The sequence below is a fragment of the Pimephales promelas genome, chromosome 20, assembly GCF_988280905.1.
Source record: "Pimephales promelas chromosome 20, fPimPro1.hap1.1, whole genome shotgun sequence".
Classification (NCBI taxonomy): Eukaryota; Metazoa; Chordata; class Actinopteri; order Cypriniformes; family Leuciscidae; genus Pimephales; species Pimephales promelas.
This window is the reverse complement of record NC_142788.1, coordinates 22382506-22409991: the sequence shown is the minus strand read 5'-3', so window position 1 is coordinate 22409991 and position 27486 is coordinate 22382506. Positions and strand designations below refer to the sequence as shown.

Sequence of the window (27486 nt, the reverse complement as noted above, 5' to 3'; positions counted from 1 at the left end):
CTGGTTACAACTCTTTAGCTTTTTACACATGCAGTGCAGTTCACACAAGTCACTGTGGTAGTGGCTTTAGACTTAGTGTGGTACATTGCACACCTGCCATTAGGTCCACTGTCTAAAATGCTGTCCATTAGTAGCCCGCTGTAAAGGGCTGGTTTAATCATGCCAGGCTTTAATAGAGTCATGGGATTCCTGCTGGTCAGGACAGGGAGCACATCATTAGCACTGACCTCAGGCGTATGGGAGGGTATCCTGCTCTCCCATAAAGCCAGATGTACGGAAGCACCTCTGAACTCTACCCAATGCCTAGACGTGACAATCGCGTTAAAATGTCACCAGTACATTATACAAATGGGACTGTCTCTGTTTGATTATGGCATGGAATCACATCATGTAGTATATTGCTGTAGGTAGCTTTGATAGGGCATGTGTGGCTACTCTTGTTTGCAGCTTGTCGTGCCGATTAAAGTCTAACTTGTAAATGCCTTCCTTTTTTTTTTTTTTTGCAATCAGGTAACACCATCTCTATCCCCACGGCAACTGGCGCCAAGAAACGCTTCTGGATCATCGAGGACATGTCACCCTTCGGCAAGCGCCGCAAGACCGCTTCGTCTCGCAAGATGCTGGACGAAGGCATGATGCTGGAAGGGTTCCGCCGCTACGACCTCTATGAGGACTGCAAGGACACGGCCTGTCAGTTCTCCCTGAAGGTAACCCACTATCACTGCACACGGGAGAACTGCGGCTACAAGTTCTGCGGCCGCACACACATGTACAAGCACGCCCAACACCATGACCGCGTGGACAACCTGGTCCTGGATGACTTCAAGCGCTTCAAGTCTTCGTTATGCTGCAACTTCCCCGATTGCCAGTTCTCTGGCAACAGCACCCACTTCCACTGTCTGCGCTGCGGCTTCCGCTGTACGGACAGCACCAAGGTGACGGCGCACCGCAAGCACCACGGCAAGCAGGATGTGATCAGCGCGGCCGGATTTTGTCAGTTCAGCTCAAGCGTAGACTGCGAGGTGGCCGACTGCAAGTACAAGCTCAAGTGTTCGCACTTCCACTGCACTTACCCAGAGTGCAAGCACACGGTGGTGGGCATGTCCCAGATGGATTCCCACAAGCGCAAGCACGAGAAGCAGGAAAGGGGGGAGCTGCCTTCGGTCTCCCCCAACCAGGATGGCAACCATCACCATCACCACCACCACCACCACCAGCACTCTGGCCTAGCTGTGCCCCCAATGCCCATGAATCTGCACCCAACCTCACCCGGCACACCGGGGCCGACCCACAACAGTATGGGCATGTACCTCACTTCGGCAGGGGCCGCCGGTGAGTACGAGTATTCGGGCTCAGCGCTCAACCTCGACAGCTCTCTGAACCTGGGGACGGACACCAACAGCTCCTTGTTCTTCCTGAAAAACGCTGCTGGGTTGGGCCTCAGCGACTCCATGGACCTGAGCAACAAGATGCACAGGCAGCCACTCTCCCTGGCCACCAGTTCTGCCTCAATGGGCCCGAGCAACCCTCAGGACGACACCACCGGAACATCCGGCGATCCCGAAGATGACCTATCACCCGAGGAGGAGCCGTTAGCCGAGGAGGAGGAGGATGATGACGACGACGAGGAAGAGGAGGAAGCAGAGGAGGACATGAACACAGACTCGTATGAAGATTCCATGCCAGAGCCAGAAGTAGACAAAGACAATGGAGAGAGTTTCGATGCTTCCATGAACCACGTAGAGACTTCCCAACTGGATAAAGAGGAGCCGGAGGCTGAGCCCTAATCCATGCTGTAGAAGGAGAACTATGAATTCCCTGAACAAACGCAAGTTTGAGTGGCCTCATTTATCATGCTTAGAGACGCTGCAGATGACAAGAAAACAACCAACTACAAGAAAAGTGAAGGCCCAAAATGATTTATTATGATGTTTACAAGATGACCAACATTATTAATTTAATTATGCATTAAAAAATGAACAGAGAAATAGACAGACGAGGCCCTCTTTTACACATGGGTGGCTATGTAAACCTTTTCCTACACATCAGTCTTTTGTGTGTGTGCGTGTGTGTGTGTGTGTGCATGTTTGACTTTAATTTATTCAATTTCATTTGTTACTTTTTGTGTGTGGAAAAAAATAAGGAAAAACAATCTCTCTATATATGACTATCTATATAAAGTAGATGTGTGTGGATGTTAATGTACATTTTAATTGCAGTCACTGAACTGCAGGACAAACCTGAAAGCAACGAAAAGCGTACATTGCAGGAAATCTTTTATAAAGAATGTTGCTCAAATAATTGATTCAGAAATACCCTGTGTCATTATTATTATTGTGCAGGGGCCTGCATCAGTGCTTTGAGTTCTACGCTTCTCCGTTGATCAGATGACTTTTTTTTTTTTGTTTTATCATTATTATTTACAATTATCACAGTTCTCACTTAAACCTGCTGTCATGGTCAGTGGTGTCATAGGCTCCATTCCATGTGGACATTCGCCTGTAACTTCAGGACAAAACAAAACAATGACCAGTGACTGCAAAGCTTCAGGCCATAAAGCATTGATCTCACTTGATTTCTGTTCCTTTTCTCAATGAGGACCCATTTGGCATTGCATATTCATAGTGCACTTTTGTATAGATGAGAGCAGATACTCAAGCCTCTATTTAAGACGTTTTGTTATCTTTTACATGATTGCATTAATATGGCTTTTTGTCTGTTTGTTTTGCATTATTCTCTAATTGCACAGGCATGACCAGATGATGTGGGGGGTGTCTCACTGTAAATGGGTCTGTTCTGAGGGCGAGGGTTATCGCCTCCTGTGTTTCGGAGAGTTTGTAATGTGATGGTGCTATTGCCCAGTATGAATGGGAGGAGATTACAGGTCTTTGTTTTGCTCCACAAATAGATGTCCTAAAGTGTCCATCAAACACAGATCAGGAGACAAGCGTCTCTGAATGTAGGGAAATGTTTGTAGGTGTTATTTTTCTTTCCTTTCCCCTCCACAGTTTCTGTAGCATGAAGAAAAAAAAAACAAGAAAAAAAAACAATAGTTGCAACAAAGTGAGGATGGAGACTGGCTTTTTGAAGCTTCTTTTTTCAGAAGCGTCATGCATCTATTTCTAAAAGAAGAGGAAACATGGAGAGAGACTTTCTTTTCTAGAGGGCCGATCGGAGGACAGGCATCACAAAGGCACCATGATGAATGCTGGCGCCACTAGCGCTGCTCGGAAAGTGTGTGATTTTATGAATTGTACAGACGGAAAACAATGTTTCAAGCTTTTGTTTTCTATTTACAACAGCTGTGGTTTCACTCCAATAATAAGAAGTTATTTAATATTTATGTGACCTTGCAATGAGAAAATTCTAGGGTGTTTTATGCACTTTTTAGGTTCCTTTTTACCTTTTGAAATGATGGCATATATCTTTTGACAGGGAATTTGCTTTACAACGTTGTTTAGTTCACTTTGCTTTGATGCACAAATAGTCTTCAGTGTGACGAAGAACTGTTGTTCTGTGTTTTATTTAAGAAAAAAAAAAGAGAAAAAAAAAAGTTTTTTTTTTTGTTCGCTTCCAAGATTGGATGGTTTCGATATGAAACAGGCATGCTGGAACCTGGCTTGCTTAACGAGTAACACTAATGATGACTGTAATTTAAATGAATTCTATACAGAGGAAATTATTGCAGTGCTTCGCTCCAAATTACAAAAAAAAAAATGATTTTTGTTTACTTGGCCTCCATTGAAGATAAACAAAGAAAAGCAAGGCGAGGAAATGAATTATTTCCTAAACATGGCTAGGCAACTAAATGTTTAGATCTCTGAAATATTGTTTCAGGAGGGGAAAAAAAAAGGTTGTATAGTATTTTCTTCTGTAAAAACTATATATGAACAAAAATGCTCTTTGATTAAAAGCTTCCTTTAAAAAGAAAATACGGAGAAATAAAGAATAAAAAGTTAAAAACTGAACTAACACCAGAATAGTTTGCTTGAATGTGTGTGTGTGTGAGAGGCCGTATGGAAGCGTGCGTGTGAGGTTTTATTGTTATTGCCATGGTTTCCCCATAGTGCTAGAGGAATTAGTGGTAATTAAATCTATATGAGTCACATTATTGTAGCACTGAACAGTGGAGTGTATTTCTACCTTATACGCAAGGAAGTCATCATTTTCAAAGCTGTATAGCCTATCACGTGCGATCACAATAACGATGATATCTGCATAATTTAATACCATCCACAACTCTTTGTTTGCTATTGTTTTGGTGTTTGTTTTATTTAATTGAACTTCTGTATTTTGCATATGGCATGCCCCTTTCACAGGCCGTTTGTTCTCTGGTCTCGAGTGCAAAGGCGCAGGACTCACACTGAAGCAGCTGTTTGCCTGGGAGATACTGTGCACTTGAATACATTTTATGTGTGTAAAATAGCAGGATTTGTAAAGAGTCGAAATAAAGAAATTCTAATTATTATAACAAGCAAATGTTCCACACGGTGTTTCTCCAAATCATAGCGTTCTCTCCCAAAATGTGTGCTAGTGTTAGGTAGCACTGCTGTGCTCTAGGGGAATGGTTTAACGAGACTGCGGTTAATTAGCCGCTCCCACTGAGACTCACGCCGTTCACTTTGAAATTAATTTTTGATATGTTTTAGCTTTTTCGATTTTGATATTTTTCGGTCAAACCGTTGTTGTCTGTCAGTCATATAATGCAGGTGTAGGGGGTCCACCTCAAAGAGCATGCACAGAGAAGTCAAAATTAAACATGATTGAATGACTCGTAAATGTAAGTACACATTGGTGGCCTAAAACACGAAACGAGCGGTTTGTGTGAGAAAACGAACCATATTTATATCGTTTTTACCTTGTGTAATCATAGTCACGTCCACGTGATCTGAATCAGTTTAAAGGGCCCCGGACGCCCGGCGGACGCCCGGCAGCGCTGCGTATACACTGAGGATGACAGTATTTTTTTTTAAAAAAACATCGGATTCAATATGAGTTTACAAAAAACAGTAGAGCAAACATAGTTACGGAGCCAGGGGACAAATGCTCTCTGGTGCATTTTGGGAAAGTTTTAGCACTCTAAAATGGTTTTGGGTGTTTTTTTTTTTGTTGTTGTTTTTTTATTCATTGTGCAGGGCAGGCTGCTCGTCGCTCTGACCAGCATATACTCTAGTCCCACTCGCTACAGCTGTTCTCCTGCCTCACCCTCCTCTTCCTTCTGATGTGTCTTTAAATAAAAACGTGTAAAGCCACCACCATCTGTCTGCCAGCTGGCATCCTGCATATAATCTTGAAGAATGAAAAAAAAAAAAACGATGGAAATTATATTACACAAAAACCAGACGGAAACAACCTCCAAACTAGCGCAGGCTGCTGTTGAAACAACAGATCACCTTATTGTCTAAATAATAAGGGAGAAATAAAATCAGAATCATTTCTAATTTTGTTGTATAAATTATACATTGCAACCAATTATGTAAATTATGTACTGTAGCAAACATAATTCCAAAAAGTATTTGCCTAGCCACTATTTAAAAAACACATGTGTTTCACAAAAAAAAAAAAAAATCACAAAAGATTCTCTGATCACAAAAGATCACAAAAGACTAAATGGTAACAAATGTTTAGTTATTTTGAACTGTCCTTGATACAGTGTAATTAAACATTTAAGTGATGAGTAATAGCTAGAAATTGGGTTTGGTTTAGGATTAGTTGCATGTAATTCTGCATAATTTACTGCTGTTACTACAGTATTACTACATGTAATAAGGACACTAAAATAAGGCGTGCCATGCAATACATTTATATGTATTGTAACTAACAATAACAATACAGATAGGGGCAAGTAGATATGTTTAGATGGTTCATTTTGAGAGAATGTCTAGCATTATTCATTTTTATTTGATTTTCTAGTTGTTCTGTAATGTGCAATGTAATTCATTAATTTTAAGTTTTATAAAACATTTATCGGCGCTTATTTACCTGACATATTTCCACATCTCATCTATATTTTGTCATTTCCATCATAATGAGCCATGTGTGCGCAGTCATACCAGGGCTGGATCTGACTCGTACGTACTGAGGGTTGATGTTCCAGGAACAGGTTGTGTGAGACCCAGAAGGAACAATGGGGCCTAAAAACATGCCACAGGTGTTTAGTACATATGTCACAGCAGCGCTGGTCACACGTCTTATTAGGATGCACGAGAGCGACGCATAACGTTTCAAGCAATCGAGTTTACGGGAAAACCCATGCGTATGTTTCCTTTCTTTCCGCGTTGTTTATTTGCATTAAGTGTGTATTTATGACCATTCAGAAGTGTGCAGTTGTTTGCTTACAAATCACATTTCATATGCTTGTCATAAAAATAATCATTTCATTTGAGCATATAATTGCAGCATTGTTCTGTTTTTAGTTTGCGTCTGTAAATCTCATCCATTTCCTCATAACCTTTGGCATTCACGTTCATTTAGCCATTTCCATTCATGCATGGCTTTATTTAAAGAGACCTTTGGTCAGAGTAAAGGAAAAAAAAAAAAAAGGATTCACAAGGAAGCTGCTGTGCCTCTGGTAGCAGCTGTTGCTTGTGTGAAAAAAAATTAAGTTCAGGGACCCCAAAGGAAAAAGAGAATTAGACACACATTCAGCCAATTTAACTTTAACAAGACCTTATTGGCGGTAATGTCACAGGCCCGCTATGTACAAATGTTATTCTCTGTATTCATGTCTACTGAAATGAGGAGAAATGCTTAATTATATTCTGGATCAGGGGAGATTTCGGCATAAATATGACTCTAAATGTGTGTAGTAAGAGATAAAAATCAATTTTTGAGTTACACAAAAGCAAAACCAAGGCTCAGAATGATTTAATATCCTCTTATCTGAACATTACACTAAAGGCACACCTGTCGAAATCAAGCAAGTTTTTGCTTGAAGCTGCACAGCTGCAGGTAAACAAGTGAAGAATTTCAATCTCAGATACACGCTTACATAAACTCATGTTGCCAAATTCCAAAAGTCACAATCTTTTAATAACGATTTGGTGCATGTGATTACAAGTCCTCTCTCTCTCTGGATGGGTTAGTAATAAAGACTTTTCCTATAGGTAATTTAATAACTTTACCAAGCGTGATTTAAAATGAAAATGTTAAAAAATTGGCAAATTGTAATACAAAGGTATACTATATATAAATGCCCTTGTTATGAATATTGACACATATATTTTTTTTTAAATAGTAATTAAAAATAAAATATTATTAATCATGTATAAAGGCACAGTAAGAATCTCCAAAAATGATATATTGTGACACTTTAGATTATGGTACAATTCTCACTATTACAGTAACTGACTTTTGCCTCAATAAACTCCTAATTACTTCTTATTAACAAGTATTTGTTAAGTTTAGGTATATTTGGGATGTAGAATATGGTCATGCAGAATAATATGATTTGTAAGTAGGCCTACTGATAATAGCCAATATCCTAGTTGTTATTCATGGTAATAAGCAACTGGTTAATGGTGAGAACTGGACCCTAATCTAAGTTTTACCTTGTATTTCTTGCAATGCCTGTGCAAAATCTGTTTTAGTAAATGTTTGTTTGGTACGTTTGAGTTGCTGAATAGCCAAGGCTACTATTACACAGAAACCTAAACTCAGAGAAAACTATCATTTTAAGCGCACCAGAATAAAATATATTCAGAAGTAAAAAGTGTAGCTGACTTACTGATTGAACTACTTTTTCAAAAGTGAATCGATACTTTTTCAAAAATTAAACAATTCTTTTTCAAAAGTAGCGAATTGCTACTTTTTCAAAAAAGAATTTATACTTTTTCAAAAGTGAATCGATACTCTTTAGGAAAAAAATTATAAATCGCTACTTTTAAAAAAAACGCTACTTTAAAAATAAAATGGATACTTTTTCAAAAAAAATCGATACTTTTTCAAAAGAATCAATACTTTTTTCAAAAAGAATAATGCAAAACAATAATTTTTCAAAAATTGAATCGCTACTTTTTCAAAAATGAATTGCTATTTTAGCAAAAGTGAATCGATACTTTTTAAAAAAATGAATCATGACTTTTTCAAAAATGAAATGCTACTTTTTCAAAAATGAAACGCTACTTTTTCAAAAATGAGTCGCTACTTTTTCAAAAGTGAATCAATTCTTTTTCAAAAGTAGCGAATCGCTACTTTTTCAAAAAAGAATCGATACTTTTCAAAAAAGAATTGCTGTTTTTTTCAAAAAGAATAATGCAAAACAATAATTTTTCAAAAATTGAATCGCTACTTTTTCAAAAATGAATTGCCATTTTAGCAAAAGTGAATCGATACTTTTTAAAAAAATGAATTATGACTTTTTCAAAAATGAAATGCTACTTTTTCAAAAATGAAACGCTATACTTTTCAAAAATGAGTCGCTACTTTTTCAAAAGTGAATCAATTCTTTTTCAAAAGTAGCGACTCGCTACTTTTTCAAAAAAGAATCGATACTTTTTCAAAAAAGAATTGCTGTTTTTTTCAAAAAGAATAATGCAAAACAATAATTTTTCAAAAATGAATCGATACTTTTTCAAAAATGAAACGCTACTTTTTTTCTTTTCACAAAATCTATTTTTTTATTAATTAAATTACATAGCGTATATATTTTCATAGCGTATATATATATATATATATATATATATATATATATTTTTTTTTTTTTAATTGTTTCTGTAACTTAAGAGTAAACTCAAAATTATTTGAAAATTAGACTTCATTGTTTCATGATAATTCTAGTTGAATGTATGAATCAGGAGGCAGAGACAGTCAATAATAGGTGGAGTGGGAGTCATTTAGTTAATATTTCCAATAAATTTAATTTTTTCCCTAAATAATTTTAAATAATTTTACTACATAAAGCAATATTTTAGAGATAGTTTAAAATAATTTGGGTTATTATTCAAAACTGATTCAATAAAGTTTTTTTTTTTTTTTAAATAAAAGAAGGTTTATCAGGGAGACTCGAAATATACCCCCAATTCTATAGAATGACGTCGTATGGTAAAGTGTGTAAAAAGGAAACTGTAAAATATGGGTGTCACCCATATTTGTTTAATACATCACACAAGTGCACACACAAAAAATGATTGTCCCAATGCCATGTCTGTTATTGTTGTGCAATCTCATGCGGTAGGCCTACTTTCGGACATTTACAGTGAAGTCTCTTCTCGGGCCTATGTAGAAATGGTGGAATAAAAGTGGTTTAGCAGACTTTGTCGCACGGGTCTGAGAGATGTTTCAGCTCTTTACGACTCCTTCCAGAAAGACAGTACTGGGAGCAACAAGGCATTACTCTCTCGCACACATGTGCGTGCACACGCCAGCAAGGGCCATTTACTTACCAACTAAGGAGATCCTTAAGTGCTAAGCTGTAAATTTGGTTAATTTAGCACGATTCCACATGGAATTGGTTGGTTTTCTTGCGGGGAAAACCCAGCAGGCTTGCTGAGAATGAGCGGAGATGGTTGATGTGGTCCTTAGCGCCTTGATGACGGCAGGAACACGCGGTTGACAGCGCACGCCAGAGCTATAAAACACACTGTAAAAAATTGCTGTAGATTCTACAGCAAAATTCTACAGAAATTTATTGTTTTATCATTTTACAAGTTATTACTGTAATTCGCAATGCATTATGGGTCAAAATGAGTATTACAGTTGTTTACTGTATATTTCCCTGTCAACTGTAAATTGATTTACAGGTAAGAGGTGTTTTCACTGTAGTTCATACGTTTTACAACAATTTACTGTGACGTGGCATTATGGGATTGCGCGGGCTGAATACATTTGAAATCTGGTGGACTGGAGCAGGGCAGGATCGAGTTGAAGATAAAAGGCACTATTTACTCAATTTTTGGTAAGTTAACTTAAATTTACGTCCATAAATATTTACAATCTAATGTATTACTTAATGAGCGATTCATATTTTGAACAGAATTCATAACATCGGCATGTCATTATATCATGCAATTATTGATCGACTTGTTAACAACTGCGTGTTATCAGGACATTTAGTGTGATGTAAAAGTGTTTGATTCCTATATTTTCCATCGAAACGTTACGTTTATTTAGTACAGCAATGTGTCTTTAATTTTAAATTTCTTGTTTCAGGCGAGGCAATCGCGACGGCGCGCGCTCAGTGGTGAGGCGATCTGAACTTACAAGCACAAGGTAAAACTATCTTAAATGTTATGGACGAATGCTGCCGTTTGTTACAGTTTTATTTGAATTTGCTCTCAAGAGAGTATTTTAGAGCATTGCAGTTTGCAAGACGACAGATCGGATCCACTTAAGTCTTGGTGAGAGTTAGCTTTCTTGACGAAAACATTGGAATAGGCTATATTAACATCGTTGGATGCTGCTATTTTCTCATTTATTTTACCAGTTTTGATTTCGTTTGATTTCGATTTTCGTATGAGAGCATGTAAAACCAGTGTTTAATAAAGGCCTGCATCATAACTATTTAACGCAAATCAATTTGCAGCGCACAATAGGTGCGTTCCATTCGACCGTAAGTGGACTGCGAAGTGGACTTCACAGGGTATTTAGCCATCTTAAGTGAGATTCCATTTGAAAGGGAACGAACATTTTCAGTTCGAAGGGCACTGCAAACGGCATAGGGAATAAGGGAACATTGGTACATCACTTCACAGGAAGTCAGTGAAGTCCACTTCAACTGATATACCGTGTTCAGGGAGTAGGGAGCAGTGAACACTGCGTAGGGACCCTGTCGAATGGAACGCACCTAATGATAGTAACAGGCCTATGCCTGTTCGTCATGCTCTCCAGAGAGTATTTTTTTCGAGCATTTGCAGTTTGGAAAACAAGGCATTCTGAAGTGCTGTTGAGACAGAACGTAAATACGCACGTGCAGTTAGCTTTGCTGATGAAAACATTAGAATATGATTTTAACATCGTTGCATGATTCTGCTATTTTATCATTTATTTCACTAGTTTGGATTTATTATTGAGAGCAAGTAAACCCAGTGTTTAACAAATCCCTGCGTCATAACTAAATTCAAAATGACTGGCAAAAGATTTGAAAGTTAATTTTATTTTCTGTTCAAAGTTCCCATATTTATCGTTTTCTTAATATAACTTGAACCTAAATCTAAATGAGAAATGTATCACTGTAAATTGTCAATATGATAGCAATATCATTGTAGGTCACATTAATGTTCTTAACTGCTGTTTTACCTGTGGTGTAATGTTACCTGACTTTTCACGTGCATTTAAAAATGTGCAGCTTTTAAGTTTCATTTATAGAGACCATACAGGTTATCAGAAGTCTTGTAAAGGTGCTAGATTTGACCAGACACAACACTGATTTGCAAGATTGGATACCATCATTTCACATGCATGTACAACTCTGAATTACTTAATTAGGCTTTTTAAAATGCCATATTGATGAGGGCTGGGAAATCTGTCTGTACTGCATTTACTGCATATACTGCACTTAATTACATTACATTTTTTTCCCTTTTATTATTTTTTTTTATTGTAGATGTCAGCAACAGCAGCTGAAGTGGAAAAAAGTTCTGCACTTCCAGACTCTCTGAGACTGATTGTCTTAGGTAATGTACGTTCCAGAATCTTTAAATTACTTAATACATTTTGCCTGTTGTATTTAAGCATACATTTTTATAAACTGTTTTCTTTTTTCTCTTCATTTGTTTTATTTTTAGGTGAAATTCTCACTGCAACCCAGTGGATGCTGAGTATTGAGGGTCAAGTGGTTCTGAATCAACACCCCAATTTCATGGCTGAATTTGCTGCTTTGTTTGCAACTTACTACAACTTTAATCTGGTGTACCAGCACGAGGCATCCTGCACACTTGAATTTGTTCAAAGGTAACAGATTACTGAAATATAAATTTGTATATGTTAAAGGATTAGTTCATCTAAAAATTAATGTTAGTTCACCTGTCATTAATTAACTACTGGCCTTCGTTCATTTTCGGAACACAAATTAAGATATTTTTGATGAAATCTTGCAGGGTTTCTGAAGCACACATAGGCCACAAAATCATTGCAACTTCCAAGGTCCAGAAAAGCAGTTAAGACAATGTTAAAATATACCATGTGACTACACTGGATCAACCTTAATGTTATGAAGCCACAAAATCTCTTCTCTTCTGTGTCAATCTCTGACGCTGTATTAAACAGTGCATCGCTTCCAGGTTCTACGTTAGAACAAAAAGTATTCTCATCACTTTATAACATTGAGGTTGATCCACTGAAGTTACATGGACTACTTTAATGAGGTTTTCACTACCTTTCTGGGCCCCGGACGTTGTAATGACGTTGTGGTCTATGTGTGGTTCAGATACCTCTCTGATTTCATCAAACACATCTTAATGTGTGTTCCTGAAAATGAATGAAGGTCAGTAGTGACAGATTAACGAGTAATTAATTACAGAAATGTCATTTTGTGGTGAACAAATCCTTTTTAGTAGTGCAAATAATGCTTATTGTAAAGTGGTATATTTTCATAAGTCTGCACATGATCCTAAAGCCTCTGATTTTTGAGCAGATGTTTACCAAGAACATCAATGAAAGTGGAAAGACCTCAGAGAAGAGGAACAACACAGTCAATCCTCATGTGTCTACTCTTCTCATTAGGCTACCCTGTGGACCTTGAGTGGTTAAGCATGTGAGTTGTCAAATGTATATATGAAACAAAAAACTGAGATGTCTATAATTACACAAAATGTAAAAAAGTACTTTGAAACAAAAATAATAGTAATAATAATAGAAAAGCAGAAATTTGAGTTAACAAGAGATGCGAGTTAACAATTTTGCCATTCTGTTGTTTGAGCTTAAAGGGATAGTTCACTTTGAAATTAATTTTTGACATGTTTTAGCTTAGCTCAAGGGCATCCAAGATGTAGGTGTCTTTGTTTCCACAGTATTTTCAATTTTGACATTTTTCAGTCAAACCGTTGTTGTCCATCAGTCATACACTGGAGGCTAAGGGGGTCCACCAAAAAGCATGCACAGAGAAGTCAAAATTAAACATGATTTAATGACTCGTAAATGTAAGTAAACATTGATGGCCTAAGACCCGAAACGAGCGGTTTTTGTGAGAAAACGAACAGTATTTATATCGTTTTTACCTTGTGTAATCACAGTGACGTCCAAGTGATCTGAATCAGTTGTTCAATGTCCAACTGAACCGAACTGAATCAGTTCAATGTTACGTCGGAAGTGATCGCTTGCGTGTGACGTCACTGAATATTTACACGGAGATTTTCGGAAGTTTTACCTTTTACTAAACATATTTAGATATACCGAAATCGTTTTCCATTGCGGTTTCCCGTATATCTAAATATGTTTAGTGAAAGGTAAAACTTCCGAAATCTCTGTATAAACCAAGGGGGTAATCCATCGACCGGAAGTTGAAGCCTCGCGGGAGCTGACATCTTGTAGCAGAACTTCACTTGTGTTAGCATTCCCATTGACTCCCATTCGTGTTGGCGTCACTTTGACAGCGAATAACTTTACATCTGAGGCGTTTGAAGACCCCATTTGTCCTTTATTTATTTCTAAAGAAACACGACAATGTATAAATAGCTCCATTACCTTGTAGCTTATGTTATGGCCCCGTAGATGCAGTTTTAGTGAAAGTAGGCTAACGATTGCGTCATACCCACGCAACTCTCTGTCGCACAGGAAAGAGATTACCGTATGTACAGGAGGAGAAGCTCGCGCCCAATCGGGGAAACGTGGAGGCAAAAAGACAAAATAATTAATCAGAATACCTAGAATACCAAAAGTGTCTCCTGCTCCACTTCCAGCGCATGCGCAGACCGAAGCACCCCTGCCGGCAGATCATTTTGTCATGGCTATGATTACAAGAGGTAAAAACTATTTAAATCCTGTTCGTTTTCTCACACAAACCGCTCGTTTCGTGTCTTAGGCCATCAATGTGTACTTGCATGTACGAGTCATTAAATCATGTTTAATTTGGACTTCTGTGCTGCTCTTTGGTGGACCCCCTTAGCCTCCAGTGTATGACTGATAGACAACAACGGTTTGACTGAAAAATGTCAAAATTGAAAATACTGTGGAAACAAAGACACCTACATCTTGGATCCCCTTGAGGTAAGATAAAACATATCAAAAATTAATTTCAAAGTGAACTATCACCCAAAAATGGAAAATCATTCACCATTTCCTCACCCCCATGTTGTTAAAAACCTGTATGAGTTTCGTTCTTCTGCTGAACTTAGTAAATGGCTACCACCAACTGTTTGATTACCAACATTCTTCAAAATATCTTTCAATTGTCTGGTTACCAAAATTCTTTAAGATATCATCTTTTGTGTTCAACAAAGAAAGAAACTCATACAGATTTGGAACAACTTGAGGGTGAGTAAATGATGACAGAATTTTCATTTTTGGATGAACTATCCCTTTAACTTTTATTGAACCCAGTATGTTGGTGTTAAGCCTTATTTGTAGTTATTTTGTGACTGATTTTGAAAAGATTTTCTGTACTTGAAAAAGTAAAATTGTTGTTACCAGTCTTGTAGTAATTTGCTGATTATTTTAATAAATATTTTTCTACAACAGCTTTGACTTTGTGTTTGTTTTTTTAAATGTTTATTTTAATGCATCTACATCAATATAATGGTAAATAATAGAGTACAGTTTACTGTTAAAATGATTCTTTTCAGCTTTTTAAATGTTAAACTATTACAGCATCTACTTGAATTTTGGGGGTATTTACAGGATTTTATTGGCAACTTTATTGCCAGGTAAATACTGTACTTTAGTGAAATTACAAAATATTGCTGTAAAATAAAATACAGGTTTAATTCAATGTTACTGTAAAAACTCTATAAATTACTGTATACCTATAAATTTCATATACAACAATTAACTGTAAATTGCTTTACAGTATTACACTGTAATCAATTTTACAGCAATTTCCAACATTTTTACAGGATTTTATTGGCAACTTTTTTGCCAGTAAATTCCTGTAAATTCTACAGGAAATTTTTTACAGTGCAGCAGCCTGGCAGCTCTACATGCTAGGGCACAATGCATGGCAATATGAAAATTGCTCAAACTTAATCCAATTAAGTCGTATTGAAGAAAGATGAAAATGTTCAATACTTAGAGAAAATGGTGTAGGCTATACAGATGGAGACTTGGCCCTGTGAAATCACACGTCCAGGCAATCAACTCTGAAAAATATCATGCAAATGCAAGCGATAAATCGCAATATTTCACATTGTCACAGTATGTGCACTGCCTGTGATTAGAAGCACCTGCACGTTTATATATTAAGGATACAAACCAGACCATTTTCAAATTGAACCTTATTGAATGAAAGAAGAGAGGGAGGGAGAAATAAAAGCCAGCGACCAATTTCGTCCATTTAACTGACTCTTAAATCAGACTTGATTGAGAGGGAACAAAGAGAAGTAGAAAAGCTGCTCTTTTGACGAACAGCACAATATATGACGACTTTGAGCTCTGCAGCTCCGCTCAGTCTCTAAAGCCACTAGCTATACTTGTGTTTGCAGGATGACCATAAGGACATGACAGAATCTCCCAATGCATTCTTGTGAATGGGTCATGGTAAATATGTAAGGAATAATTGATGACAGGCCGTTGAATTATGTAAGGAATAATTGACGACAGGCCGTTGAATTATTAGAAACACCTTGGATGTGCATTATTTTTCGGATAATTCAACGGCCTGAAGTCAATTATTCCGCTTATACTACAGTTACCACACCTAAAAACATTGTTCAGATGATTCATATCAAGACGTTTGTCAAGTTTTTGACATTAATGAATATCACCCTGGTGTTTTTTTTTTCCTTGTTTGAAACTATGTCAGGAGAAAGGAATTGGCCGAGGTCTATCCAAATTGTCATGCTTCAAACGGTGATCACAGGCAATGCTCAGGAGGCATATGCATCGCTCACAATGGAGGACCGTAAGGACTATGACAAGGTAAAAGTAGCTATTTTTTTCCTGAAGCCTATGGCCAGCGATTCCGAAGCTATGTATGGCACATATAGGCAATTTGAGGTGCATATGTGCATAGCCTATACAGGCCATATACTGTACATGTCATGTGCTATATGTGCATACAAGAGTCTCCTAGCTCATGGCAGGATCTGGTCATTTGTAGCTCATACACTCTAAACAATGCTGGGTTTGGGATAAATATGGACAAACCCAAATGTTGGGTTAAAAATGTAATTTTAACCCAAATTCAACTTTCACTTTCAACTGTACATTTTTTAATTGCATTTTTGGGTTTGTCCATGTTTGACCCAAAGCATTTTTTAGAGTGTATGTCACTATATTACTAAGAGTGATATATAATTTCAACTGTATTGTTATGCAGTTTTTCTGATGCCTAGCTCATATTGTCTATTATCAAGGCAATAACTAAGAACTACTAAAAAATGTAATTATGCAAGAAGTTATGTGTGTGAACATGTGAAATTGGTATCACATGTAGTTGTCATGTTATGGAATTTAAATATGGCAATGGGCTATATGCACGCATAAGTTCCGCATTTGATGCAAGGATACTCAACAGTTTTCGGTTGTGGAGAAAGGCGGGGGAAAACCGAGGAAAACAGGATTATGGCAAAGTCTTCAAAATTTACTGTCCTCCCGCCTTTGAAACGAAACGTTCAAACGTCTAGATGTAATTTTATATATAGTTATGTTCATTTAATATAAAAAAAAAAAGCATAAACACAACGAGGGATGTCTGTTTTATCTGTTTTTGTGACTAATGTTTCTTTATAAAATTCGATATAAATTCTCGGTATTGCATTGGACTCTACGATCGGCGAGCATCCGAATACCGCCGTGCATAGAGCCCATTAAGTGAGAGGAGATGGAAAGCTATATGATGTATGATTACAAGGTCAATTCTTGTATGAATTAGTGGAAAATAAGGAAATGTATAACAAAAGGGTTTGTTGTTGGTTTTTTTTTTCTTTTTGCCAAAAAAAGCCCTTTTTCCAATTTCATTTCACTTTCCCATACACATCCACACATTCACCTTTACATCCACCAAATGCAATGCAAATTGCAATGTTTTCTGTATTGTCTTAATGCATTTTCTATATGAATTATAAAAATAATAATATAATAGTTATATAAAATAATTATAATAAATTATAAATTACTAATAATTGCTAAATGTAGCAAAAAAAAAAAAAGTTCATGGAACGTACATTCAAATAATCATCATCATCCCACATCTATCTGAGCAATTCACAGTGGTTATAAATTTGAAGACAATCATTTCTGCTGCTGCACTGCCGATTGGTCGCTACAGCGCCCCGTAGTTGACGACCTCACCCGCCTGATAACGCTTGACATTATCCGATGAAGTTCGCGCCGAAAGATGGCTGGGCGAGGCGTAAAAATTGCGAAATCAGCATTGGAGATCCTCTAAGTCCTACTTTTCACCAATCGTAAGTATTCCTAATTTTTTTATTTATTAGCAGGGTTTTTTTTAGATGGATATTGCGGTGGCAGAGAAGTTTCAGCCCATACACTTGCTATGTTGTTAGCTGGTGAGGTAACGTCCCAGCTAAAAATGTTACGTTCTCAGACGTCCCCACTGGTGTCAAGGACGTCGCCTGTAACGTTCCGGGAACGTTCGTGATGTGGAGTTCTTTAAAGGTTCGGAGGACTTTATTTTGCGACCTTCACGGAACATTCGGGACGTTCTCAGAACGTTTAGGGGACCATGTTTTATTTGGAAATGTGATGTTCCCAGAACGTTCTCAGAACGTCCCCACTGGTGTCAAACACGTTGCCCAGTAACGTTTCCGGAACGTTCGGAGACGGTCATGATGTAGAGTTCTTTAAAGGGTCAGAGGATGTTATTTTGCGACCAATGTTTTATTTGGATATGTGACGTTTCCAGAACGTTCTAAGCCCGCCTCCAGTGTTGTCAAAGGTAAACAAACTAGAATGCAGAAACTTTCTGCTTTCAAATTTGTTCTTGCAGAACCTTAATCAGGAATAATCATGCACTTAACGTTTAACACATTCAAAGATACAATACAAAGCAGAGATTCGTTATTTATTTATTTTGTGTAATCAAAAAACAGATTATGAATTAATAATAATGTGATCATGCATAAGTGTAATAAATCAACAATAAATAATATTAGGACAAGACAAAGATTTATGTTAATTTAATGTTCTGTAAATTATGAACAAGTAAAAAGAAAAAAATGAAACATATTAAATTAAATAACTATTAAATGTATACTGTGTGTGTGTGTGTGAGAGAGAGAGAGAGAGAGAGAGAGAGTGTGTGTGTGTGTGTGTGTGTGTCCTATTCTACAAATTAGCAAACTCATAGGGTCATATTTTTGTTCATAAACATTATCAATTTGACCAATTATGCACATTTCTTGGTGTATAATGGTGCCAACATTTTTTTATACTTGTATAAAAAAAACTTTCTCTCTGTGACTTTAAATGTACTGATGTCTGACTACTTTACACCTACAGATTCCACTGTCAAAGGTGCTCAGTTTTGCTATTATAAAACTTATAGAGAACATGATCGTAATCAGCCATCCATGCAAAAGCTGAGGTCGGTGTGGTGTACAGGTACATCTGTCCAAGCCAACATCTCATGCCTTGATGCCTTCCGCTGTGGATCCCAGGTAACCTGCAATAAAAAAATAGTAAAGTTCAAAATCTATCATGCATACATCTCATCTGGTATCACTAATTATAATTCCAGGTTCAATAAAAGATTAGAGTTAGGTTAAATGCTCAATATCATGGCAGGACAATCTTGAAAACCTTAAATAAAATATTTTATTTATCTATTTTCTTTATCTGCTGCTATATACAGTATATTGCGATATAAAACTAATTTCAAGAGATTATTTATTTAGAGTGAATCTGCATTGAAAATTATAAACAAATTACAAGCATAGATAAATTCAAAAGGTAAGCTAAAACATATCAAAAATTAATTTCAAAGTGAACCATCCCCTTAAGCCTTTTCACGTGCTTGTCCTCCAGACAAGTAAGTAAATCTGTCAATCACTTGTCTGAGTAAAAAAGTTGCTTGTCCAGATTTTTAAAATGTATTTATTTTTTATTCTGAAGCAATATTCTCATCAGTGTTCAGCTTTGATATTTAAAAAGGCATATTGTAATATCTGCACCTTTAGGGCATCCCCTCCCCTAATATTATTAAATGCCCTATAGTGTCTTATTGTTCTAAATAATTGAATTTATTGATTTAGGAATTTAAAATGAAAGATGAAGCATACTGTTACCCTAGGTAGGGCTGATCAAATTAAATCATTTACACTGAAAAATTACAATTTCATAAAATAATGTTAAATGTGAAAATAAAAAATATTGGAAAGAATTATACTTGGCTACTTACTGGCATAACACTAAACTGCCAATAGGTGGCGGCAGGCGGCCGTATAAATGAGTGAGTTATTGATTCATTAATTCAAACGATTTGTTCAAACGGTTGATTCATTCAAGAATGAGACTGATGTTTATGAATGGGTCATTGAATCTTTGACTCAACCGATTCGTTCAAAATGCTGAATCATGTGGAAAAACTCCACATTTAGATTTTTTATAGGCAGTATGTTGTTAACTGTGTGTGTGTGTGTGCGCTCCGCTCATGTGTGTAGATTTCTCTACGCGAGCGTCAACAGCGCAACCTTACCATCAGTAATACGTATTAGAGAATACGTATTAGAAGATTGGAGAAACTTATTTTTCGCACCAAAAAAAAAAACAAAAAAAAAAACGACAGGGGTAACACTGTCGGTTTTTTTGGGGGTCGAAATTTTGAGTTTCTCTCTCTCCGGAGCTGAGATATTGAGATATGTATAATGTATAATGTATAAAACGTAAGGGGTAACACTGTCGTTTTTTTTTTCGGGCCGAATTTTTTAGTTTCGATATCTCAGCTCTGGAAGGGGCTAGAGCCTCCATTTTTGCACTCAGGTCTAAGTCTCATGGCCCTCTATCAGAATCCAGAGTTTCGGGAAGATTGGAGAAACGTAATTTTTCGCCCGAAAAAAAAAAACATAAGGGGTACCACTGTCGGTTTTTTTTTCGGGCCGAATTTTTGAGTTTCGATATCTCAGCTCTGGAAGGGGCTAGAGCCTCCATTTTTGCACTCAGATCAAAGTCTCATGGCCCTCTATCAGAATCCAGAGTTTTGGGAAGATTGGAGAAACTTAATTTTTCGCCCGAAAAAAAAAACGTAAGGGGTACCACTGTCGTTTTTTTTTCGGGCCGAATTTTTGAGTTTCGATATCTCAGTTCTGGAAGGGGCTAGAGCCTCCATTTTTGCACTTAGGTCAAAGTCTCATGGCCCTCTATCAGAATCCAGAGTTTTGGGAAGATTAGAGAAACTTAATTTTTTGCCCGAAAAAAAAAAACATAAGGGGTACCACTGTTGTTGTTTTTTTCGGGCCAAATTTTTGAGTTTCGATATCTCAGCTCTGGAAGGGGCTAGAGCCTCCATTTTTGCACTCAGGTCTAAGTCTCATGGCCCTCTATCAGAATCCAGAGTTTCGGGAAGATTGGAGAAACTTAATTTTTCGCCCGAAAAAAAAAACATAAGGGGTACCACTGTCGTTTTTTTTTCGGGTCTAAATTTTGAATTTCGATATCTCAGCTCTGGGAGGGTCTAGAGCCTCCATTTTTGCACTCAGGTCAAAGTCTCGCGCCCCTCTATCAGAATCCAGAGTTTTGAGAAGATTGGAGAAACTTCATTTTTCGCCCAAAAATGAAAAAAAACGAAAGGGGTAACACTGTCGTTTTTTTTTCGGGTCGAAATTTTGAATTTCGATATCTCAGCTCTGGGAGGGTCTAGAGCCTCCATTTTTGCACTCAGGTCAAAGTCTCGCGCCCCTCTATCAGAATCCAGAGTTTTGAGAAGATTGGAGAAACTTCATTTTTCGGCCAAAAATGAAAAAAAACGAAAGGGGTAACACTGTCGTTTTTTTTTCGGGTCGAAATTTTGAATTTTGATATCTCAGCTCTGGGAGGGTCTAGAGCCTCCATTTTTGCACTCATGTCAAAGTCTCGCGCCCCTCTATCAGAATCCAGAGTTTTGAGAAGATTGGAGAAACTTCATTTTTCGCCCAAAAATGAAAAAAAAACGAAAGGGGTAACACTGTCGTTTTTTTTTCGGGTCGAAATTTTGAATTTCGATATCTCAGCTCTGGGAGGGTCTAGAGCCTCCATTTTTGCACTCATGTCAAAGTCTCGCGCCCCTCTATCAGAATCCAGAGTTTTGAGAAGATTGGAGAAACCTAATTTTTCGCCCAAAAATGAAAAAAAAAACGAAAGGGGTAACACTGTCGTTTTTTTTTCGGGTCGAAATTTTGAATTTCGATATCTCCGCTCTGGGAGGGTCTAGAGCAGCCTTTCTCAAAGTGGGTGCCGCGGCACACTGGGGTGCCCCCTGACTGTGTCAGGGGTGCCGCCAAAAAATTACGTAGGCTAAAAAAAAATAAATAAAAAAACAACTGACATTTCATATATAAATATATTTGAATTTACATATTTACATTCTTCTTTTTAAACATATGAACGTATTAATAAAATTGTAAATTCATTTTAGATAAATATATAAAATTAAGCATAAAAATCCGTCTCGCAAGACACGAAACGTGACGGAAGTGACGCAATCCATAGCAACGCGTTATAGCAACAACACCTCAGACTGACAGAAACGTAAAAATAAACGTAAATTTAGGTCACTTTAGTTACAGCATCATGGATCTTTTTTTTTTTTTTTTTTGAAAAGAAAATCCCCCCAAGAACCGGAAAGTTTTTCTGTGAAATGGAGCCTCAGCCTACTTCCTCAGTACTGGGGATGCAACATGCCCTCTCCCGTTGTGTCTAATATATGGGATGAAACTATCAAACCAAGGGATGATTCCGCAAACTTAAAAGACACCTGACCACCTCTCATCCAACCCTGCCAGGATAGGGCGGCTGTGTGCGTCGCACCAGGCTCACGTCTCGATTGTGGTCACCCCCACCCCCGGCTTGTGTGAGCGCGTATACGCGCTGCATGCACGCATGTAGATCTTTCTCCCTCTCTTGTTGTGGATTATTGTTTGTGTGTGTGGGTGTATGTGGGTGTGTGTGTGTGTGTGTGTGTGTGTGTGTGTGTGTGTGGATAAAAAAACAAGCACTATATGGAAAAACATTCCTGCTTATCTCTGGTGCATTTTTTAACATGCATCTTTTTCTTATTGCATTGTGTATATATATATATATATATATATATATATATATATATATATATATATATTAATGTCTTTCCCTTTTTATTTTATTTTAACTGCATCCTGCACTTCATTTGAGTTCTCCTGGTCTGGATTTGTTATTGGGTTCTTGTATTGGGCGGTCCATCTCTTACGGTTTTATGGCATTTGTGTCTCTGATTAATTATTTTGTGAATTACTTTGCAAACCTTTGTTTTTAAAGGTACTATACAGTTTTTTTTATTATTGTTATTTACAGTTCATATTATGCTATGTTCATTACTGTTCTGTCTAACTAAACAAGACATTTGCATTTACATTTGGATTATGCAGTGTTTTTAAATTATATTTTACACTGGGGTGCCTTGAGATTTTATGCACTTTTGAAAGGTGCCCTGACTGAAAAAAGTTTGAGAAAGGCTGGTCTAGAGCCTCCATTTTTGCACTCATGTCAAAGTCTCGCGCCCCTCTATCAGAGTCCAGAGTTTTGAGAAGATTGGAGAAACTTCATTTTTCGCCCAAAAATGAAAAAAAAACGAAAGGGGTAACACTGTCGTTTTTTTTTCGGGTCGAAATTTTGAATTTCGATATCTCAGCTCTGGGAGGGTCTAGAGCCTCCATTTTTGCACTCAGGTCAAAGTCTCGCGCCCCTCTATCAGAATCCAGAGTTTTGAGAAGATTGGAGAAACTTCATTTTTTGCCCAAAAATGGAAAAAAACGAAAGGGGTAACACTGTCGTTTTTTTTTCGGGTCGAAATTTTGAATTTCGATATCTCAGCTCTGGGAGGGTCTAGAGCCTCCATTTTTGCACTCATGTCAAAGTCTCGCGCCCCTCTATCAGAATCCAGAGTTTTGAGAAGATTGGAGAAACTTCATTTTTCGCCCAAAAATGAAAAAAAACGAAAGGGGTAACACTGTCGTTTTTTTTTCGGGTCGAAATTTTGAATTTCGATATCTCCGCTCTGGGAGGGTCTAGAGCCTCCATTTTTGCACTCAGGTCAAAGTCTCGCGCCCCTCTATCAGAATCCAGAGTTTTGAGAAGATTGGAGAAACTTCATTTTTCGCCCAAAAATGGAAAAAAACGAAAGGGGTAACACTGTCGTTTTTTTTTCGGGTCGAAATTTTGAATTTCGATATCTCAGCTCTGGGAGGGTCTAGAGCCTCCATTTTGGCACTCAGGTCAAAGTCTCACGCCCCTCTATCAGAATCCAGAGTTTTGAGAAGATTGGAGAAACTTCATTTTTCGCCCAAAAATGAAAAAAAACGAAAGGGGTAACACTGTCGTTTTTTTTTCGGGTCGAAATTTTGAATTTCGATATCTCAGCTCTGGGAGGGTCTAGAGCCTCCATTTTTGCACTCAGGTCAAAGTCTCGCGCCCCTCTATCAGAATCCAGAGTTTTGAGAAGATTGGAGAAACTTCATTTTTCGCCCAAAAATGGAAAAAAACGAAAGGGGTAACACTGTCGTTTTTTTTTCGGGTCGAAATTTTGAATTTCGATATCTCCGCTCTGGGAGGGTCTAGAGCCTCCATTTTTACACTCAGGTCAAAGTCTCGCGCCCCTCTATCAGAATCCAGAGTTTTGAGAATATTGGAGAAACTTCATTTTTCGCCCAAAAATGAAAAAAAACGAAAGGGGTAACACTGTCGTTTTTTTTTCGGGTCGAAATTTTGAATTTCGATATCTCCGCTCTGGGAGGGTCTAGAGCCTCCATTTTTGCACTCAGGTCAAAGTCTCGCGCCCCTCTATCAGAATCCAGAGTTTTGAGAAGATTGGAGAAACTTCATTTTTCGCCCAAAAATGGAAAAAAACGAAAGGGGTAACACTGTCGTTTTTTTTTCGGGTCGAAATTTTGAATTTCGATATCTCCGCTCTGGGAGGGTCTAGAGCCTCCATTTTTGCACTCAGGTCAAAGTCTCGCGCCCCTCTATCAGAATCCAGAGTTTTGAGAAGATTGGAGAAACTTCATTTTTCGCCCAAAAATGGAAAAAAACGAAAGGGGTAACACTGTCGTTTTTTTTTCGGGTCGAAATTTTGAATTTCGATATCTCCGCTCTGGGAGGGTCTAGAGCCTCCATTTTTGCACTCAGGTCAAAGTCTCGCGCCCCTCTATCAGAATCCAGAGTTTTGAGAAGATTGGAGAAACTTCATTTTTCGCCCAAAAATGGAAAAAAACGAAAGGGGTAACACTGTCGTTTTTTTTTCGGGTCGAAATTTTGAATTTCGATATCTCCGCTCTGGGAGGGTCTAGAGCCTCCATTTTTGCACTCAGGTCAAAGTCTCGCGCCCCTCTATCAGAATCCAGAGTTTTGAGAAGATTGGAGAAACTTCATTTTTCGCCCAAAAATGGAAAAAAACGAAAGGGGTAACACTGTCGTTTTTTTTTCGGGTCGAAATTTTGAATTTCGATATCTCCGCTCTGGGAGGGTCTAGAGCCTCCATTTTTGCACTCAGGTCAAAGTCTCGCGCCCCTCTATCAGAATCCAGAGTTTTGAGAAGATTGGAGAAACTTCATTTTTCGCCCAAAAATGGAAAAAAACGAAAGGGGTAACACTGTCGTTTTTTTTTCGGGTCGAAATTTTGAATTTCGATATCTCCGCTCTGGGAGGGTCTAGAGCCTCCATTTTTGCACTCAGGTCAAAGTCTCGCGCCCCTCTATCAGAATCCAGAGTTTTGAGAAGATTGGAGAAACTTCATTTTTCGCCCAAAAATGGAAAAAAACGAAAGGGGTAACACTGTCGTTTTTTTTTCGGGTCGAAATTTTGAATTTCGATATCTCCGCTCTGGGAGGGTCTAGAGCCTCCATTTTTGCACTCAGGTCAAAGTCTCGCGCCCCTCTATCAGAATCCAGAGTTTTGAGAAGATTGGAGAAACTTCATTTTTCGCCCAAAAATGGAAAAAAACGAAAGGGGTAACACTGTCGTTTTTTTTTCGGGTCGAAATTTTGAATTTCGATATCTCCGCTCTGGGAGGGTCTAGAGCCTCCATTTTTGCACTCAGGTCAAAGTCTCGCGCCCCTCTATCAGAATCCAGAGTTTTGAGAAGATTGGAGAAACTTCATTTTTCGCCCAAAAATGGAAAAAAACGAAAGGGGTAACACTGTCGTTTTTTTTTCGGGTCGAAATTTTGAATTTCGATATCTCCGCTCTGGGAGGGTCTAGAGCCTCCATTTTTGCACTCAAGTCAAAGTCTCGCGACCCTCTATCAGAATCCAGAGTTTTGAGAAGATTGGAGAAACTTCATTTTTCGCCCAAAAATGAAAAAAAACGAAAGGGGTAACACTGTCGTTTTTTTTTCGGGTCGAAATTTTGAATTTCGATATCTCCGCTCTGGGAGGGTCTAGAGCCTCCATTTTTGCACTCAGGTCAAAGTCTCGCGCCCCTCTATCAGAATCCAGAGTTTTGAGAAGATTGGAGAAACTTCATTTTTCGCCCAAAAATGAAAAAAAACGAAAGGGGTAACACTGTCGTTTTTTTTTCGGGTCGAAATTTTGAATTTCGATATCTCCGCTCTGGGAGGGTCTAGAGCCTCCATTTTTGCACTCAGGTCAAAGTCTCGCGCCCCTCTATCAGAATCCAGAGTTTTGAGAAGATTGGAGAAACTTCATTTTTCGCCCAAAAATGGAAAAAAACGAAAGGGGTAACACTGTCGTTTTTTTTTCGGGTCGAAATTTTGAATTTCGATATCTCCGCTCTGGGAGGGTCTAGAGCCTCCATTTTTGCACTCAGGTCAAAGTCTCGCGCCCCTCTATCAGAATCCAGAGTTTTGAGAAGATTGGAGAAACTTCATTTTTCGCCCAAAAATGGAAAAAAACGAAAGGGGTAACACTGTCGTTTTTTTTTCGGGTCGAAATTTTGAATTTCGATATCTCCGCTCTGGGAGGGTCTAGAGCCTCCATTTTTGCACTCAGGTCAAAGTCTCGCGCCCCTCTATCAGAATCCAGAGTTTTGAGAAGATTGGAGAAACTTCATTTTTCGCCCAAAAATGGAAAAAAACGAAAGGGGTAACACTGTCGTTTTTTTTTCGGGTCGAAATTTTGAATTTCGATATCTCCGCTCTGGGAGGGTCTAGAGCCTCCATTTTTGCACTCAAGTCAAAGTCTCGCGCCCCTCTATCAGAATCCAGAGTTTTGAGAAGATTGGAGAAACTTCATTTTTCGCCCAAAAATGGAAAAAAACGAAAGGGGTAACACTGTCGTTTTTTTTTCGGGTCGAAATTTTGAATTTCGATATCTCCGCTCTGGGAGGGTCTAGAGCCTCCATTTTTGCACTCAGGTCAAAGTCTCGCGCCCCTCTATCAGAATCCAGAGTTTTGAGAAGATTGGAGAAACTTCATTTTTCGCCCAAAAATGGAAAAAAACGAAAGGGGTAACACTGTCGTTTTTTTTTCGGGTCGAAATTTTGAATTTCGATATCTCCGCTCTGGGAGGGTCTAGAGCCTCCATTTTTGCACTCAGGTCAAAGTCTCGCGCCCCTCTATCAGAATCCAGAGTTTTGAGAAGATTGGAGAAACTTCATTTTTCGCCCAAAAATGGAAAAAAACGAAAGGGGTAACACTGTCGTTTTTTTTTCGGGTCGAAATTTTGAATTTCGATATCTCCGCTCTGGGAGGGTCTAGAGCCTCCATTTTTGCACTCAGGTCAAAGTCTCGCGCCCCTCTATCAGAATCCAGAGTTTTGAGAAGATTGGAGAAACTTCATTTTTCGCCCAAAAATGGAAAAAAACGAAAGGGGTAACACTGTCGTTTTTTTTTCGGGTCGAAATTTTGAATTTCGATATCTCCGCTCTGGGAGGGTCTAGAGCCTCCATTTTTGCACTCAGGTCAAAGTCTCGCGCCCCTCTATCAGAATCCAGAGTTTTGAGAAGATTGGAGAAACTTCATTTTTCGCCCAAAAATGGAAAAAAACGAAAGGGGTAACACTGTCGTTTTTTTTTCGGGTCGAAATTTTGAATTTCGATATCTCCGCTCTGGGAGGGTCTAGAGCCTCCATTTTTGCACTCAGGTCAAAGTCTCGCGCCCCTCTATCAGAATCCAGAGTTTTGAGAAGATTGGAGAAACTTCATTTTTCGCCCAAAAATGGAAAAAAACGAAAGGGGTAACACTGTCGTTTTTTTTTCGGGTCGAAATTTTGAATTTCGATATCTCCGCTCTGGGAGGGTCTAGAGCCTCCATTT

The 27486-nt window shown here is 38.1% G+C and overlaps 1 protein-coding gene and 2 long non-coding RNA genes across 6 annotated transcripts in view; 2 read left to right on the top strand and 1 right to left on the bottom strand.

Annotated features, from left to right (window-relative positions):
* Positions 1-4409, top strand: part of LOC120463709 (zinc finger protein castor homolog 1) — an 80805-nt gene extending 76396 nt beyond the window's left edge. For all 3 annotated transcript variants that reach the window (XM_039652999.2, XM_039653000.2, XM_039652998.2), the window contains one exon: positions 511-4409. In XM_039652999.2, coding sequence (XP_039508933.2) covers positions 511-1787 — 1277 coding nt within the window. In that variant the 3' untranslated portion in view covers positions 1788-4409. The remainder of the gene's footprint in view (positions 1-510) is intronic.
* Positions 4410-9583: 5174 nt separating this feature from the next.
* Positions 9584-12704, top strand: LOC148970644 (uncharacterized). 2 transcript variants are annotated; one of them, XR_016148235.1, is made up of 5 exons: positions 9584-9895; positions 10150-10209; positions 11543-11612; positions 11724-11889; positions 12572-12704. It is a non-coding gene; the product is annotated as an uncharacterized LOC148970644 (long non-coding RNA). The 2 variants fall into 2 exon arrangements; XR_016148236.1 differs by having other exon boundaries at positions 11543-11617.
* Positions 12705-18101: 5397 nt separating this feature from the next.
* The window catches only part of LOC120463788 (uncharacterized), a 69888-nt gene continuing 60503 nt past the window's right edge, over positions 18102-27486 (bottom strand). The window contains exon 2 of the long non-coding RNA XR_016148107.1: positions 18102-18715. This is a non-coding gene — a long non-coding RNA (uncharacterized LOC120463788). The remainder of the gene's footprint in view (positions 18716-27486) is intronic.